This window comes from Balaenoptera ricei, chromosome 12 (assembly GCF_028023285.1).
Source record: "Balaenoptera ricei isolate mBalRic1 chromosome 12, mBalRic1.hap2, whole genome shotgun sequence".
NCBI classification, from domain to species: Eukaryota; Metazoa; Chordata; class Mammalia; order Artiodactyla; family Balaenopteridae; genus Balaenoptera; species Balaenoptera ricei.
In genome coordinates this window covers 59,736,298-59,755,245 of record NC_082650.1, presented here as the reverse complement: position 1 = coordinate 59,755,245, position 18,948 = coordinate 59,736,298, and the positions used below count along the sequence as shown (strand labels likewise).

The window sequence follows — 18,948 nt, the reverse complement described above, 5'->3', positions numbered from 1 at the left end:
GAGCACTTTACATGTATTACTTGTCTTCTCGTGGTGATGGTCCCCATTTCAAACATAAGGAAACTGAGGCCTAGAGAAGTTAAGAAATGTGCCCAGGGTCTCAGAGCTAGTTAGTGAGGAAGCTGGGGTTTGCCTCTGGCTCTCGGGTCATCACTCTCGAATGAGTGAATCAATCAATCAATCAAGGTACACCCTGCATTTTCTAAAAATCCTTCTCTCTCTTACTAGGATTGTTTATTTTTATTTCTCTAGGTACTAAATATTTCTGACAAATTCTATTTCTAATATTTTAAATTTTTATTGCTATTGTGAGTGGATTTTTTAAATTATATTTTCTAATTGCTTATTTGGGATACTCAAAAAAACTATAGATGTCTGCATGCTTGTAACCTTTGCAAACTTACTGGACACTCCCATTATCTGTTATAACTTTAGTTGATTCTACATTATTTTAGCTACTTAATCTCTTTTTTTTTTTTTTTTTAATATAGCTATATACTGCCATGGAGTGATGACCAGCATACATTTTTTTTTTATAAATTTATTTATTTATTTATTTATGGCTGTGTTGGGTCTTCGTTTCTGTGCGAGGGCTTTCTCCAGTTGCGGCAAGTGGGGGCCACTCTTCATCGCGGTGCACGGGCCTCTCACTGTCGCGGCCTCTCCCATTGCGGAGCACAGGCTCCAGACGCGCAGGCTCAGTAGTTGTGGCTCACGGGCCTAGTCGCTCCGCGGCATGTGGGATCTTCCCAGACCAGGGCTCGAACCCGTGTCCCCTGCATTAGCAGGCAGATTCTCAACCACTGCACCACCAGGGAAGCCCCTATGTAATCTCTTAATTTCAGTAAATAATAATTTTGATTCCTCCTTTCCAACATGAAGATAATCATTTTTTCATGTTGTCCAACTATGTTGTCAGGCTCTCCCAAAAGTACATTAAATAACATGAGAGCGGGCATCCTTGTTCTGTACTTTATTTTACTGGAGGTGCTCCTAGTGGCTCAACATTAAATATGACATTTGCTATTGGCTTGACACCCTTTTTTCAAGTTAAGGAACTAGTCTTTTACAAAGAGTTTTTATCAGGAATGGATCCTGAATTTCATTTTCAAATGCCATTTCAGTACTGAGAAAATTATGATTTTCCTCCTAGCCATTCATAATCGATGTTGTTAATATATTTTATATCATCAAATCATATTTTCTATTCAGTTTCTACTTGATCTGGCTGTAGAGTTTTTTTAATACACCAAAATTAAAATTCACTAATTTTGTTTAACTGATTTCTATTTAGTTTAAATTTAATTTTTTATTTTAATTTGAATTTAATTAGAATTTTTTAAACTATATCCATAGATATTCGCTGCCTGTCTTCAGTCTCTCTTTACCAGCTACACCTCTGGACCAATCCCTCCTCTAAGACACCAACAGAGCCACTTTTTAGAATCACAAACATGGTTCTTTCTCTCTTATACTCAGAAATCTGCAACACCTCCGTGTTTCCTGTATGATAAAGTATACATCTCTGAGCATGATAATTATTACCCTTTATAATATGGCCCCAACTACCTTTTGATCTTCATTTCAACCATGATCCCAAAATGCCCCTCACCCAGGACTCCTTTTCTCGTGATTTGCCTGGGAGATCCTTCCTTATTTTCTACATGGGGACAACTGTTTACTTTCTTGAGCCAACACAGCTGCCACCTCTCCTACAGCCCTGCACGGTTCTCCTGCCTCTTTGCCCCTGGGAGCACAGACCTCTATCACGGGCCCTACTGCAGCCTGACTTGTGCACTTGTGCGTGGTAACCACTTCTTCAATGGAGGGTCGGATGGTAAAAACTGTAGGTTTTCCAGGCCACATTTGATCTCTGTTGGATTTTTTCCTTACATTTTAATAATGTAAAAATGATTCTTGGGGCTTCCCTGGTGGTGCAGTGGTTGAGAATCTGCCTGCCAATGCAGGGGACACAGGTTCAAGCCCTGGTCTGGTAAGATCCCACATGCCGCGGAGCAACTGGGCCCATGAGCCACAATTGCTGAGCCTGCACGTCTGGAGCCTGTGCTCCGCAAAAAGAGAGGCCGCGATAGTGAGAGGCCCGCGCACCGCGATGAGGAGTGGCCCCCACTTGCCGCAACTAGAGAAAGCCCTTGCACAGAAACGAAGACCCAACACAGCAATCAATCAATCAATCAATCAATCAATAAAATAAAATTACAAAAAAAAAAAAAACCAAGGTGCTATAGAAGCACTTTAAAAAAAAAAAATGATTCTTAGCTCACAGGCCATTTAAAAAAACAAAACAACAACAACAATAGGCCACCAGCTATGGGCTGTAATTTGCGTGCTCCTGGCTTATAGGTTCATCCCTCCCACTCGACTATAGGCACCTGAGAGCGGGAACAAGCTCTAACTCATCTTTGTACTCAATCTCTCAGCTCCTGGCACACAGAAGGTGTCAAATCACTGAAGTCAGTTGAACTGAAACAGCAATAACTAATTTATCCTAATGAGTCAAATACATCCCTGGACAATTTCCCCAAATCTTGAAATAGCTCAATAAAAAGTCATTTTGCATTTTGAGTCTCTTAGGCAGCTGGACATTAAAAGTAAGCTATAACCCCGAGTGAAGGGAGAAATAGCTGCTTTCTGCCTCATTTAGTAAGAAAAACTATGATGTTCGGCCCCAGAGCCTCTCCCTCCCCAAATGCAGAAGAAGTGCTTCTCCTGTGATAGAGTTCAAAGCTAGACTGCTCCCTGGGCCCCCATACAGAATATAACTCTAGTAAAATCCAGCTTTGCAAGTAACCCACTCAGTTTCTCATCCTAGAAAATCACCTGGACTTGGGATGCTGTTGTGAATACTTGCCACTGACAGCCTAGCTACCAGTGATTCATTTGTCTCCCATCTCACCGTCACTGGGGTGGAAGCATTTTTCTGAGTCATTAAATACCACAGAGACACTGGAGTTATCGTTATTATTGCTACCACCCTGCCCCCAGGTTCTCCCAACCAAAAATGCTCTAGAAGGGAGAGGATCAGCCCGCTCTGGTTAAGGAACGAGCACTGTTGTTAGAAATGAGCTGTCATCACTTCAGGGTCTCCACTCCTGGCTTTCTGGGGCTCCCAACAGCATGAGCTGGGAAGGAAGCCAGGAGCAGACAGAGCCACTGCTAGGAGGAAACGGCCCTCTGTGCACCTGCTCTGTGTGAGGCTGAGAGTTTCCAAAGGAACGAAGCATCATACCTACATCCGGCAGGCCCACCTGGGCCCAGGGACGCAAAGCACCAGGAGGTCCAGACAGCGTCAACCTCCAAGCCAGGCAGAGCTCCTGAGTGTCTATTTAGAGCAGGAGCCCAGCGGCGTCAAACCCCCCACATGACAAAGCTGGCCAAGAGCTGCATGCCCTGTTGGGCTCTCCCCCTGCAGGCCAGGTTCAGGGGAGGACTCCAGATCCAGTAGGTGGAGCGAAGAGCATGAAGGAGCCCATCAGAGTGGGTCACCCTGCACAGGGGTGGTTACACCCAGCACAGCCCCCAGTTCCTCGGCACCAGGTAGGTTTCAACAAAACAAATCCCAAACCCCCACTTCCTGGAGGAGGTGAAGTACCTAGTGTGCTCCAGAATAGATATGAGGGTACTGAGAGAGGGTCGGTGAAAACGCACTGTCCCCAGACAAAATCAGCAGCCCCGAAGGACTAGGTCCTATGACCTTGGCTCCGTATACGTTAGTTGTTCCCAGGAGAGGCCATCCTTCCACACACTGAAGCTCCTGAATTCAAATGATCTGCTTGTGATCTGTCAGAGCTGAGACGCAAACTCTGTCCAGTACAAAGTCACATCAGCCCAGCCACCTCCAGCCGACCAGGTGAGCAAGCGCGTGTCACCCGGCTCAGCGTCCTCACCCACCCGTGAACAGATGCCGCTCTGTGCTTCTCTTTGAGAGGCTTCCCAACACAGCTAAACCCACTGGGTGCAGTAAATACAAAATCAGAAGAGTTAAAACATGCTAATAAGAGGAGGACTTGGATTACAAAGGGAAATGAAAGAGGTGAGAAAATGTCAAATGTCGCACGTGTACTCGGGCTGGGTCAGCATCTCTCTTAGCTTGATGTTGACAGTACCCAGTCGAATCTTCTGAGCAGATGTGTTTATAAACAGCCTTTTACCCTGACCTGTTCATAAATAGAAGAGCTTCCTTGCTCAAAATCCCCCTTGGCTCACAACACATTCAGAAACGCCAGCATCACTTACAGCCAGTTAGTAATGCTACACCATGTTCCACGTTCTCTTTACACGAGGCCTCGCCACACTAGAAACAGTCATACTCTAGTGATTAAAAAGAGAGACATGTGCTCCTGAAAATTAGGGGACTTGGTTAAATGGTGCAACTGCAGCCTACATGTGGAAGCAAAGAAACGAACAAAAATAAAACTTTAAGTCAGTAAACTAACAGTGCTTTACTAATCATGCAAAAAGTAAGGATAGAAAATATAGAATAGAAGACATGGTACGTTACCCAGAAGCCCTGCTAAAGACCGCATGTCCTTCTCCATCAGCATGTAAATCTCTTCCTCTGAGAAGCGGCCAATGCCGTGGCCGTGCATCTCGCGTTTCACGATTCCTTTCGTTATGTGGCACACGACCCACCTCAGCAGGTTACTGAAGGGACCGCCACCACTAAGAGAGAGCATCTTCCGGGTCTCATTGAGATTGTCCACCCACTGGCAATAAGCTAAGGTCCTGCAATTGCGTGGAAACAAGTTACTACTGTGCGTTAGATACATAGCAGGTCCACAGAGTCAATTTCCAGTGAGGGGTTGGGAATTTAGCACACTCTGGAGGACTGAATCGTTGCAGCTTTTCCAAAGAGCAGTTTGCACGGCAGGTATTACAACGGACTCTAGTCCATGCCTGGATTTAGGGCCTGAGGGAGAAACAGTGACAAATGCAGAGAGCTTGCCATGCTATCCTCCCACCAAACTGCAGCTGCCTGCAGATCCCCCAGCCCCCAAGGCCATGCTTCTGCTTTCTCTCAGGCAGCCCCACAGAAAACAAGTAGAAACCTACTTTAAAAGGCTTTTAGACAAGACAGTGAGTACCTACGTGGCGGGGTGGGGGGCATCGGGAAGGAGGCGGCAAGGACTGGGGTGCTGGCTTCATTCTTTCTTGATCAAAGTAATGGTTACAAAGGTCTGCGCTCTGTGGGGTTTTTTGTTTAATTTTTATTGAAATATAGTTGATTTACAATGTTGTGTTAGTTTCAGGTGTACAGCAAAGTGATTCAGTTTTATAAATATATATATATACTTATATACATATATTCTTTTTCTACATTCTCTTCCATTATAGGTTATTGCAAGATATTGAATATAGTTCCCTGTGCTATATAGTAGGTCCTTGTTGGTTATCTATTTTATATATAGTAGTGTGTGATTTTAATCTCAAACTCCTAATTTATCCCTCCTCCCCTTTGATAATCATAAGTTTGTTTTCTATGTCCGTGAGTCTATTTCTGTTTTGTAAATAAGTTCATTTGTATCATTTTTTTTAGATTTCACATATAAGCGATATCATATGATACTTGTCTTTCTCTGTCTGGCTTAGTTCACTTGGTGGGATAATCTCTAGGTCCATCCATGTTACTGCAGATGGCATTATTCTTTTTTATGCTCTGTGTTAATTAATTAAGCTGCACATTTTTGTCTTGTACACTTTGTGTATGCACTTTATATTTCCTGATATCAAAGGATTTTTTAAAAAGAAATCTTTTTGCCTTTTTGACAGGATCAGGGAATAGGTATAGCTGTCTATGTTTACTATAAACCATATAAATTATAAGTAGTACATAAATGATTCATTCTCCAGAAAGGCAGCTCTCTGCTTCGGTTTGTTCTCCAGGACCCTGGAGCGAGCATGAACACCAAAGGAACGTGGTTGGATCAGTCTTCCCATCTGGGTGGTGCTCGTGGCAAACACCCACCCCTCCAGGGGCTCCTGCGTATATGTGTGGACAGCTAAGCAGCTATTCCCTGCTCGTGTGCTATGCTGGTTGCAACACCCAGGCCTTTGCTGAGTTTGTTCTCTGAACCTGGGCAATCGCAGGAATGTTTTTATGGTTCATAGTGTTGGTAGATAGAAATTAAAAGGTTTTCCTACTGAAGGCTAAGAAAAACGTAGCTGTAGGCGTACAGGCAGAAGATGTTTTAGCTTTTCCTCACAGTGAGCAATAAAAGCTGTACTGGAGTCATCCCTACTCCCACTGTTGGTTGATACAGCAGTAATGGTCACTTGGAAAACATCAGAGGAATGAAAATATTTTTTACAGAGAGAACGCAAGGGTTGATAGCCAACTGTAGCTACTTTCCACCTCAAGAAAAAGAAACAAAAGCGGAAAAGAAGGCCCTGAAATTTTGATCATTTTATATAGTTCGATTCTTTTCAGTGCTCTTTCCTGAGTATGAAAATAAGAAAAAAAAAAAAAAGATTTCTCTCATTTTTTTAAGCCTTCCTGATTTTTACTGAAAAGTCCCACAACCAATTTCAACATACTCTGTACTACAACCACAACTCTTCTTTATTAGCTTTTTAAAAGATGCTTACAAATCTTGTTAGAAATATTTGTGTACCTCTTTTTGTAAGGATCTCAAAATAAAGTATTGAGGAGGCAAGAAATTTTGACTGAAAAGAGGAAAAAGTACATTGCAATGGTGACTAATTAATATGTAGAGAGTCAATAACACTTTTGATATAAAAGATTTCATTTATTCTAATAGATTCTTTATAAACATGCAAACAAAACGTTTTTCTATTTGCTCTTCTTTTTATACCTGCAGTAATGAGGGTGTCAATTTTCACATTTCTTTAGAATAATCAGCACTTTGATTCTAACTGTACTAGATCTAAATTCACAATAAAAGGCCTATACCATCCTTGATTATTTTGGAAGTCAGTGATCTGAGAATAAAACTAAATTATCCTAAGTTAAGTATGACCAGGTAATAATAGCATCCAGGAAGCATCTAAGGCATAAAAATGAGGAATATGGTGGCTGTAAACGGACAGGTTGATGTGAAAAAGAATACATTCTTTGTAGACAAATTGCACGGGCTTTCTCACAAGCACAACTGATCTTGAAGAATGAGCAGGAGTTCACCAGGCATGAAGCAGAGGCAGAAGGCATGTGCATGAAGAGCCCTGGCTGCTCTATGAACTGCAAGAACTTCAGGACGGGCGGGTGGGGTCCGGGATGGCTGAGGGAGCTTGTAAGAGTTGAAGCTAGAAGGGTGGGCAAGGATTGGGTCAGGAGGGGTCCGATGCAAAGGGTGCTAAGATTTATTCAGAATGCAGAGTTTAACCACTAAAAGGTTTTAAGCAGACGAGAAACATACTCAGATGTGTGGCAAGGTGAGGAAAGGACTGGAGGTGGAGAAACCACAGAGGAAGCCATCTCCCAGGCTGATGGCTGGAGTGGATGGTAGCCAGTGCCAACATACACGAGGCGGGACAGATTTAGGTGATGAAAGATGAATTAACCTGTTGCATTTGAAGGTTCCATGGAACCTCCAAGGGAGGACGTTCCGAGGGTTGAGAATTCACAAGATAGGTTTAGACTCAAGATAAAGAATTTACGGGCAGGGGCATGGCGGTGGCAGTTTCAAAGCTGTGAGGGGAGCTGAGGTCGCCTCAGAAAGTCTCTAGGGTAAGGAGTGGTTTGGGAGAAACCTAGTTCAAGGGTAAGTGAGAAGACTAGAAGGCCAGGCTGGAAGGGCCAGCTTGGAGAGAAGTAGGGACACCGCTCTCTGTGAGATGGAGATGTGAGGGGCTGTAGAGAGGTTCCAGGTTCCCGCCTGATGAACTTGGTCTCCTCTGAGAGCAGGAAACGAGGGCAAAGGCAGAAGACGAGGACGCAGCACTGGCAAGAGAGTCTGAGAAGACTGACGGGTTAGAGGAGCAGGTGGGGAGGGAAGAGGCAGCTGTTGTCTGGGCCACACAGCTGAGCAGGGAAGAGAAACACCTCCCAGCCCCGACGCAATGGTGTAAGGTTCTCCACCTGCGTTAGCAGGTCGGATGCAGGGCACAGAAGAAACACTGGGTTGATTCAGAATTTTGCAGCTAGAAGTAACCTCAGAAACTGTCTGGCCTTCTTCCCTTCTCTTTCCCACCCTGCTCTCTATTTCTTTCCTCTCTTTCACTCCCTGTGCCCCAAATTACAGACCAGTATCAGGGAAGAGAAGCAAATGAGGGCCAGGCAGGCTCTTCCAGGATCAAGCCCCATAAGGTGTGTATAAACGACAAGGTCAAGTCAATTTCTACAGGGCAAAGACATCACTCATGCATGCTTCCATATCATAACAACCACAAATCCACGTCCTCCCACACCCAAGCTTCCTGAAAACTCTCCACGTGGTGGGTCTTCCATCCCCACCACTCCACCGAAACCACTCTCGTCTGAGTCAACAATCCCTTCTTATTGCAAAGTTCAAATACATTTTCTTTCCATCTTTACCTTTCTTGAACTCTCGGCAGCAGCCAACACTATCATCCTCTTAGAATTCTCCCTTAGCTTACGTCTCTACTGCTTTTCCTCTCACCTCTTCCACGTTGCCAAGATTTTTCTCTTTATTCCTTCCACCTTCTTACACGTCACTCATGGGGTGATCTAATTTTCACACTCATGATTTCAAAGTGAGGACTGCCCATTAGACCTCTGCCCTAAGGTCCACGGATCCATGTGAAGGAGCTTCGGGAGCTCAGACCAACATTTCCAAAGTTGGATTCGTCCTCTTCCTTCCCTTCAATTCTGCTACTCTTCACCCAAACCAGAAAGAACCCCAGGAGTTCCTGTTCACTGCTCCCCACGCCTCACTCCTGACGGCCCGTCACCCTGTGGCTTTGCCCTTTTCTCCAACTCAGTTACCACTGCAGTGCAGGCTGCATCACTGCTCAACCCTGAGGACAGTGGCCTCCTTGCAGGGCTCCTGACAGCCCCTCAAGGCCCTCCGGAAATCCATTTCCCCCGAGGCAGCCACAAGAAGCCTCCTAAAACACAAATCGAATGGTACCTCGCTGCTTCTCAGAGTCATTCATTAACTCCCCATAGCTGCTTAGCTTGGCACGCCAGCCTCCCATCCCTCCCCACAGCCTGACCCCAACACCTGCATCACCTCCCGTGCACCCACCACACAGAATTACACATGCCCCCCCCCCCAGACACCACTTTCTTGCCTCTAAACTTTGGCAGATTGCTGCCCCCTCTGCCTGGACATCCTCATCTTCCCCTCCCACCTGGCCCCTTCGCCTGCCACCCTGATTGGCCCTAGATTCTGCTGTGGCACCATCTCCTCAGGAAGCTTTCCCCGCGTCGCTCCAGCAGGTGCTGGTTGCCTGGCCTCGGTTCTTCAAACGCTCCCCTGGCGTTGGCCACTGTGCAAGCTGGGTGCCTCCCTGTCCTGTGAGCCATCTGAGGACAGGGACAGCATCTCGTCACCTTGCTTCCCCGCCCCCATCCAGCACAGTGCCAGCTACTGGTAGTCATCCATTCACTAAGTCTGCTGAAAGAATGAATTATCAATTGAATGAAAAGCCTTCACTTCTGAGCCAGCCTCTGCTAAGTAGTGTTTCTAAGGGCTGACAATATTTACACAGAAAAATGGAAAGAGAGATGCCTATGGAGAATGAACAAGGAGGGGCTGCCACCATTCTCTTCTGGGATCTGCCTCTTCACTCTACACTGGGAAGAGGCCCACTGCACAAGGAATCATGAATTATTAACTGGAGAGGACGGGGAAGGCCAATTTGGAAACTAGACCAGGCTGAGCAATTAAAATAATTTCTCATTCTGAGAGCCTCTCTCAGGAAGTTGATACTCATTTTCGTTATCGTAACTGATGTATCTGGTCTCTCCTACAAAATGAGGTCAAAGAGGTTTTTTCTTTTTTCAGTATTGATTATCTTAGAACAGAAGAGTAAACCCTGCTCAAACATTTTTAAAGCAGATTAGGAAGGCAGGAAAGAAAAGCAGACCTCTGATGTTTTAATGACGATATCCCTCATTATAACCTAACATGAGGCCTGGCCCATAGCAGAAATGACTATTAGTACACATGTGAGAAACTGCAAACCATGGCAAACTACTGTTTGACAAATGAGTCTTAGCATATGGCCTTCCCAACCATGAGAATGTCTTTTTCTGGGTCATGCTACATCCTTGCCATCTTTCACTTGTACTCTAAATGCTCAAGGGTGCGAGAGCATATGATATGCTTCTGTAATTTCACCACGTTTCACAGGCATTAGATTAGCCTCTCCAAACAGGGGTCCTCACTACATCTAAAAGTAAGGGTGGAGGGGGACAAAAAAAGAAAGGAGAAGGAACCACATAAATCGAGCTGTAATCAGGGAGAGAGTGTCTCCTGGCTTTTAGAGAAGGAGATCTTGGGTAAGTCATTTTATTAAAGCATCCCATCTCTCCCATTCACCAAAAGCCAAAATCAAAATTTAAAAATTATGGCCAACCTAAAAATGAATTTGAATCCTCTATTCTAACCCCTATATTTTTATGGGTAAAACTGTTATGGCTATAGATAGTTTGACAACGGTGCCCTGCACACTTCCCTATCGGGTTGGAAGATGCTCAAGACACTCAGTAGTGTCCACAAGGGGGCAGTATGTCACACAGAAGCAGCTATAGCTTCTGTTACCAAAACTCAATTTCGTTCCAGTAATCAGACTTCGCTTTACACCGGCTTCCCTGCATTAGATCTAATTTGAGCATCCAGTGGAACAAAGGGAATGAAAACCCATCTCCCTCATCTTCAATAATAGCTGTATAATGCAAGCGTATGGATTTCAAGTTCAGGAAAAACCACTTTATAGCTGAGTGTGCTTATTTGAACAGACCTAACTCAGAGCTTCAGAATTATGTGATGTTATATAATGACAGCCTTCCAATGTCTTTGCTTTTCAGAAAATCATATGTGAAGTGGAGTATTTTTAAAGCTTCAGACCAAAATAAACATATCTGAAAACTCCAGATAATTGAATCAACTGAGTCAAACAATTGATTCCATCTCTTCCACTTCTGTAAGTACAAACACAACCTTAGAGCACACTGATGGTCAGAATTTAACAAGCTCTCATGGAAAGCTCATACTTGTAATGTTTTCCTACATATTGTGGTCAGTTCCCTACGCTGGCCCCCGGTTTCCACAGGTACACATTTTCTTACCATGGGTTGCACGGGCAGTGTGGGGCTGGGAGGGGGGCGGGTGTGTCTTTTCTCCCCTGGGATTTAGAGCTCTCAGGAAAGCCTGTTCAGGATCTCCCCAAAGCAAGAAGTTGGCTAAAGGTTTGGAAACTTTATGAAACAGAGAAAGTTTGCTTTTCCTTCCGCTACTAGAGACTAAAAGAAATTGGAGGAATTCGGATTTTTTTTTTGAAAGTTCACTGGATATTTGTATCTCAGTCAAGACCTGACCTCCCACCTTCACTATCTGTTCCTCAAATTAACCCTTGAGACACAAATAAGAAACAGTAGCTAACCCAAAAAAGTATTTTTTTAATTAAAAAAAGAGAAGAATCTACAAATGACCTAAGCAACTTCCCAAGCACTTGGGGGTTTGTAGTCTGTAAAATTAAGATTCTTCCCCACCAGGGTACCACCTCCCAACTCTCCCTCTCACCCCTCCCCACCACACCCCATCTCATTAGCAGGGATCCTCTCATTAGGAAGAGAAGGGAAGGGAAGAGCAGGAGATGAACTTCTACCAGAGAGTAAACATATATAAAACGTCACTAAAACCCAGAGCAAGAAGCAGTGATGGGTGGTACTTGGGAATCTAGCTGGATCAAAGTCTTTCTAACTGGAATATAAATTTTATGAACCACTACAGAAAACAAAGAGTGTAGAAAAATATCAACTTAAATGTAAGGTTTTCGGCTTTTCAGGCAGCTGACAAAGTGCTAGCTCTCCACATTAATGGGCCCATCCATTAAATGATGCAGCACTTTGATGGGGGCCTCAGCAAGGGAAGGCACCGAGGGTTTGGGTGCCTGTGCTGGTTCTTCATTTCCCTGATCGCTGCAAAGCGGGGACTCGAACCTGGCAAGCAGGTGAGACGACTCTGTTCCTCAAAGGCTTTTCCCTGAGACTAAGCATGTCACCTGTACTCATGCATTTTGGTCCACACTGCAACCCCTGCACTCTTTGAGAGGGAAGGGTCAGCAGTTCTCCACAGGTATTATAAGGAACAGACCAGAGTTCATTCTGGGCACACGGAGTCTGTGATCACCCCCAGGCTGATCTGCACCCCTGACTCCACTCTCTGTCTGGTTCCCTCCTTCCTCCCACCCTCTGCAGTGAGAAGGGGAAGAAAGTGCTGCTTCAGGTCAGCCCTGGAATAAAGTGAGCAAGAACTGAAAGTGGAAAAAGAAAAAGAAAAACAGACGGTCACAAAATCCAAGAGACAAGTTTTCCATTTAGAAAGAGAGCTGAATGGATGAAATAGGAATGTGGTGGCAAAAAACCTTCTACAATCAACCCCACAGTGAGTGAATCTCTTGGTGGAAGAGGTAAAAAGCTACTCGGTGAGCAATAACCCAGGAGTAACAATTAATGCCAAAAAAAGTGGGCTCAGCAATTCTTTATTAAATCTTTCGAACAAGATAAAGTGCAGAAATCAGGGAGAAAACGTCTCTTATCTATTGGAGTGTATAGAAAGATGCTAAAACTCCAGAAGACGGATGAAAGAAAAAGAAGAAACCCACGTATCAATGAGCTTGTAAAGCAAGAAGAACCAAGTCTGTTTAACTCAGGCGATGTCACAGCCAGCACGCCAGGGGCAGCACAGGGGCACCTACCTCATCCACACAGTGTGTGTTATGCTTCGGACTCAGGGAATACGGGCTAGGAGTCAGCCAATCAAGGCAAGGCACAGGATAGGAGTCAGCCAATCAGAGCAAAGTACAGGCTAGCAGTCAGCCAATCCGGGCAAAGTTGCTCAGAAAATAGTAGTATGCTTTACTTCTGGATCATAGAGAAGCTCTTGTCATCCAAGGAAAACTGACAATACCCTGCCAAAGCTTGCTTAATTTATGTCACCTGAGACTTCTGTCCTGCCTTAGTCTTCTGTTCCCTCCTCTGGGTATCTGATGTACTATCACTTTAATTCAGCAGTTTGTACTGGTAAAAAGCCCAGTCTACTGAAATATCTCCCTCACCTCAGTGACTTAGATCAGGGGTCAGCCAACTATATAGCCCATGGGCTAAGAAGTTTTCATATTTGTAAATGGTTGAGGAAAAAAAAATCAAAAGAATAGTATTTCGTATTAAATGAAATTCAAATTTCAGTGCTTTTGTTGTTTTACTGAAACACAGTCACACTTATTCATGTGTGTACAATCTGTGGCTGCTTTTGCACTAAAACTGCAGAGTTAAGTAGCTGCCACAGACACATATGGCTCGAAAAGCCTAAAATATGCACTAGCTGGGCCTCCACAGAAAATGTCAACCCTGCTCTAGATACCTAGAAACTTAACAGTCGTAACTTTGACCCCTAAGTCAGTCAGAGTGTAGAACACTTTGGAAAAGGCGGTGGGTTGGGGGGGAGTGTCTGAAAAGTGAAACAACTTAGCTTACTCCAAATGATAGGGACAGGCCCTGGACACCCACCCAGGCGCCCGTGGGGACTCACCAATAGAAATGCTCCTCCACCATCTTAGTCACTGCCCTGGAGATGGCTCTTTCATGAGGACCAAGGTTTTTGTTTAAATTCACTCCAAGTTTCTCTTCCAGAAAGTCAATTATGAATTCTGTCCCAGAAACTTTTTCATGATTATATTCAATCCAAGGCATTTTCCCTTGAGCAGAGAGCTTTCCACCAAAATAGTTCTAAGCAAAGTAAATTTTAAAAAGAGAAAAGCAATGTTTTATTTAAACTTCACTGTATGATTAACAGAAACAAATATTCCAATGGCATATTTGATAGTGACTGCACTATTCAAGTGAATGAACTCAGCATATAAACTCTTAAGGGAATAAGAAGTTACTCTTAAAAAAAAAGATTTGTCTCACATGAAAATATTACTTTACTCCCATAGATTTTATCATGGGTTCTGGCTTACTGTTTAAAAAACAAAACAAAAAAAAAAACAGCAGGGAGGAAGGGAAGTGTTGAAATGACCCTGATCCTGGTAAGAGTCAGTCTAGTTATAATATGTGAACAACCCAAAAATGCAAAAAGTAAAAATAAGCCATGAGGAGGCTTGTACTGACCAGGTTACTGATCAAAAATCTCACTTGAAACCCAGCAGCTTACACTTGAAAATGCTTAATACCACTACACTGCAAACAAGTAGTCCCAGAAATTATAAGTTAGGTGTAACAAAGGGTGTCCAACAGACTCAACTCCAGTGCCTGTGAAAATGCAGATTCCTGGGCCCCCGCCCAGATCACTGGGTCAGAATCCAGGGAAAAGTGCCCAGAAATCTGTGTTTTTGACAAGCTCCCTTTGATTCACACCCACACTAGAAGCTCACAGTGTCTCAGAGGGGATTCTGATCCCAGAATAGGGTTGGGTGGGGAGGTGGAGGTGGAGTCACACATAGACACTGAGAATGACAGAGTAACATCTTCTCACTGTATTAAAAGATCTTAACCACACTGATGGAGGGGATTCTGTGGTAATGATTGCATTTACTCAATCCCTTTTCCCAGTAAATTTGGATTGTGTAGAACCCAAAGTTGATTTTTAAATCTGAATCCATTTTTGGGTGGTCTACACAGACTAAATTAATCAGATTATTACCAACTCTTCCTCATACTTCATACAAGTCGATAGTTCAGATACTGTGGGCTAATAGCAAGTGTTGGTTCCCGTGGAGGAAACTGAACTCTCAAATATTGCTGGTGGGAAAGTAAAACGGCACAGCCACTTTGAAACTATGTGACAGTTTCTTAAAAAGTTAAGTACACACCTGCCACTCAATCCAGCCATTTCACGCCTAGGTATTTACCCAAGAGAAAAGAAAGCATATGTCCATGCAAAGACTTGTACACAAATGTTCATAGAAGCTTTATTTGCAATTGTCAAAAACAGGGGGAAAAAATCAAATGCTCATCAAGAGGTAAATGAATAAACAAATTCTGGTATAACCTTACCATGGAATACTACTCAGCAATAGTTCATAAAAAGGAATGAACTATTGATACACACAATGAATTTGGTAGAGAACAATGGGGACTTCAACTGTTCTCTGACTCTTGGTGTCTTGATCTCTTATCTCATTGATTATTCTAAAGAAATTCATTCTAGGCCTAAGCCTGGAAAAGGGAGTTATTGGGGCTGCTGCTAGCCATATTGTTTTTGTGCAATTTGGAAAATAGAGCCTCCTCTGGGTGGATACAGTCCATGCCAGGATTCACAGCTTGGCAAGAGGTGGGTCCAGATTTTGCCCCCACTCCTTGTCCAGGCACTGTTGTGCAGAGAACAACCTGCACAACTATACATGGCAGCCTTAGACATTACTCCTGATGTTGAGAAATGTCAAGTTTTAAAAGTTGCTAGTACATCTGACATTTTTATAATTTGTACACTAAAGATGTGAATTTACCATATAACATAGTATCTGCTTCAGATTGCTCTTGATACCACCCATATCCTCCCTCCACATCCCCTTCTAGACTCTTGTCGTTCACAGATGGATTCCATCCTGCACACTGACATCAGAGGGAACTGTCTGTAGTGCAAATGAGATGCAGGACCTCTGCTGCTCAAAATTACCCAACGGCTTTAATAGGTCTAGTCTAACCCCCTTCACAAAGTGGTCTAGGCCCATACCATCTAGTCACCACCCACCTGCCCAGCCTCCCTGCTGCCAGTGTGTCTGATTTCCTGAATTCCAACTGCCCACCCCTAACCAAGTCAAAGTCCTGCCATCTCTCTGACGACTTTGTACACTCCTGTACCTTGTACAGGAATCCCTTTGCCCATCCTCTGCAAGTCCTATCCATTCTAAAAAATTCAGTTCAAATTTCACCTTGTTGGTGAACCATTTCCTCAAAGCACAACCATTATCTGCCATTCCTCCATGCTTCCACAGTGCAGTGTATATTCCCCTCACCTTTCAGAATTACTGTTTATACATCTGCCCTTCCGTCTAGTCCATTCCTTCCCTGAGGACTTGGTACATTTTTATCTAGACCATTTTTTTTAATTGGGGTAATAAAAATCAGTGATGAACTCTTATGGGAATGAAAGTTCTAGTAGGTTTTCATCATCAAAATTTTTTTTTTGCTTACTGGATAAAAAAAGCAGGAGACAACATTTTAGAGATAATATGAGTATATCTAAAAATTAGATGAATTCAAAAAATATTTTTAAAAAGAAACACAAAAATGTCCAAAGTAATTGTCAAAACTATGTGTGAGAGGCAGGTGATCTTTTTCCATGAATTTCAATTTTTCTGAATGTGGTTATATTACTTTTTAAATAAATATATATAATTTTAAAATAATACTTAATTTTCCTTAACTTCCTTAAATATACTAAAGAACTCCTGGTCTATTTTTATCTAAGCAATTGGAGTCTGACTGGCCCACCAAGAGTAGTTTCTGAAAGTAATTTGGAGAAGAAAGATGAAGAGGTAAATCCTCTTTACCTCTTTTCCAAGCTGATGTTTCCCCCTGCAAGTCTGTCCTAGATGAGTTGAATGCATCTACACTTATAATACATTATTAGCACAGCAGTGAAAGCAATAGGCTTTGGGTTTAAAGATCTGCTTCCCTCATTTAGTCAATCTGTGACCTTGGACCTCCCTGGTCTCCCTTAATCCCCCCTGGGCCCATCTATATAATGGGGATAAAAACAGTTGCTTGAATTAAATGAGAAAATGCACACCAAGTGTTTGACAGAGTGCCTTCATCAGAAGTATTAACATCACCATCACCATTTCAAAATGGAGAACTTGAGGCCTTAAAAGAAATCCCAGAGTCTTGGGAAACTGACATGCTACACTGGCCACAGTGCCCCCAACTTTTCAGCTAAATTTATATCCATTACATTCACTGCACCTCTGGAACCATCTTGAAAGGTCTCCCACTGGCTAAATTTGAGATAATTTGAGCAACTTTTGTGGATTATAACACGTTGAAAAAAATTCATGCAACCGCTATTGTGAATAAGAAATAGAGGCATTAGTCTCTGCCCCTGGTTCCCAGCACAGAGCTCCTAAAGCCCTTATAAATTCCTAAGTGCTAAGAGCACTAGGAGCACCTTTTGCTCTAAGGAGGTGACTCTGAGTGGGCTCCTGGATGAGCCGGTCACCAGAAAGACCAAGTCACAATTAGAAGCTTAGCATTTTCAAACCCCTCCCCCATCCTCCAGAGAGGAGAGAGGGGTTGGACATGGAGTTATTAACTGATCATGTCTACAGGAGGAAGCCTCCACAAAACCCCCAAAGTATCGGGTTTGGAGAGCTTCCAGGTTGGTGAACACATTCACACTGGGAGGGTGACACCCTCAACTCCACGGGGACAGAAGCTCCTACACTCAGGACCCTCCCAAACCTCACTCTTCATCTGGTTGTTCATCTGTATCTTTTATCATATCCTCTAATAAACTGGTAAATGTAAGTAATCGTTTCCCTGAGTTCTGTGAGCTGCTCTAGCAACTTAATCAGACCTAAGGAAGGGTCTTAGAACCTCTGATCTACAGTCGGTTGGTCAGAAGCACAGGTGACAATCTGGGCTTGCAACTAGCATCTGGGGGTCTGGGGGGGCAGTCTTGTGGGACTGAGTCCTTAAGCTGTGGGATCTGACACTATCTCTGGGTAGCGTCAGAATTGAATTAAACTGTAGGATGTCCAGCTGGTGTCAGTGAATCACTTGGTGCGGGGAAAAGCCTCCACACATCTGACCAAAAGTGTCAGAAATGAAGTGTTTCATGTGAGTAGTAAAGGATACTCATGGGGAGAAACACGCAGTAGGAAGGAACTAGTTTTCCCTACACAGGGAGGAAAAATCCGAGTATTTCCCTTTACAAGTAGTTTTGTAGAAGAATGTCCTTCTTTTTTGAAGATGCACACTGAAGAATTGAGGGGTGAAGCGTCATGATTCTTACAGCTTATGTTCAAATGTTGCATAAAAAAAACTGTTCATAAAAGTATATATAAAGAGAAATAAAGGAAAGAAGGCAACATGTTAACAATTGGTGAAACAAGGTGAAGGGCATATGGATGTTCGTTGTATTATTCTTTTAACTTGTCTGTAGCTTAGAAAAATTCCGAAACAAAAAGATTGTGGAGGTGGTGTGGGAGGGTGGTGTATAGAAAAAAAAACAGCAAATAAATAGAACATCAGAAGTTAGGGGAAAGGCCAGCTTCTGTTTCCTAACCTCGTAACCTCACAATACCTATTTTTAGCTTCTATATTCAAAATGTTAAATAAATCACGATTGTTCAGTCTTAACATGTAAAAGGCTAATTTAATCCTTGCTCAGGAAAGGGAGGATTGCGAGATTGGAACCAAGATGGCAGAGTAGAAGGACGTGCTCTCACTCCCTCTTGCAAGAACACCAGAATCACAACTAGCTGCTGGACAATCATCAACAGGAAGACACTGGAACTCACCAAAAAAGATACCCCACATCCAAAGACAAAGGAGAAGCCACAATGAGATGGTAGGACAGGCACAATCACAGTAAAATCAAATCCCATAACCGCTGGGTGGGTGACTCACAAACTGGAGAACACTTATACCCCAGAAGCCCACCCACTGGAGTGAAGGTTCTGAGCCCCACGTCAGCCTTCCCAACCTGGGGGTCTGGCAACAGGAGGAGGAATTCCTAGAGAATCAGACGTTGAAGGCTACTGGGATTTGTTGCAGGACTTCGACAGAACTGGGGGAAACAGAGACTCCACTCTTGGAGTGCACACACAAAGTACTGT

General features: G+C 43.5%; 1 protein-coding gene across 8 annotated transcripts in view; it reads right to left on the bottom strand.

Moving 5' to 3' along the window:
* The window catches only part of FAXC (failed axon connections homolog, metaxin like GST domain containing), a 79,716-nt gene that overhangs the window by 39,128 nt on the left and 21,640 nt on the right, over window positions 1–18,948 (bottom strand). For all 8 annotated transcript variants that reach the window (XM_059941547.1, XM_059941542.1, XM_059941549.1 and 5 more), the window contains 2 exons: window positions 13,698–13,894; window positions 4,523–4,746 (listed from right to left, as the gene is read on the bottom strand). In XM_059941547.1, coding sequence (XP_059797530.1) covers window positions 4,523–4,746; window positions 13,698–13,894 — 421 coding nt within the window. The remainder of the gene's footprint in view (window positions 1–4,522; window positions 4,747–13,697; window positions 13,895–18,948) is intronic.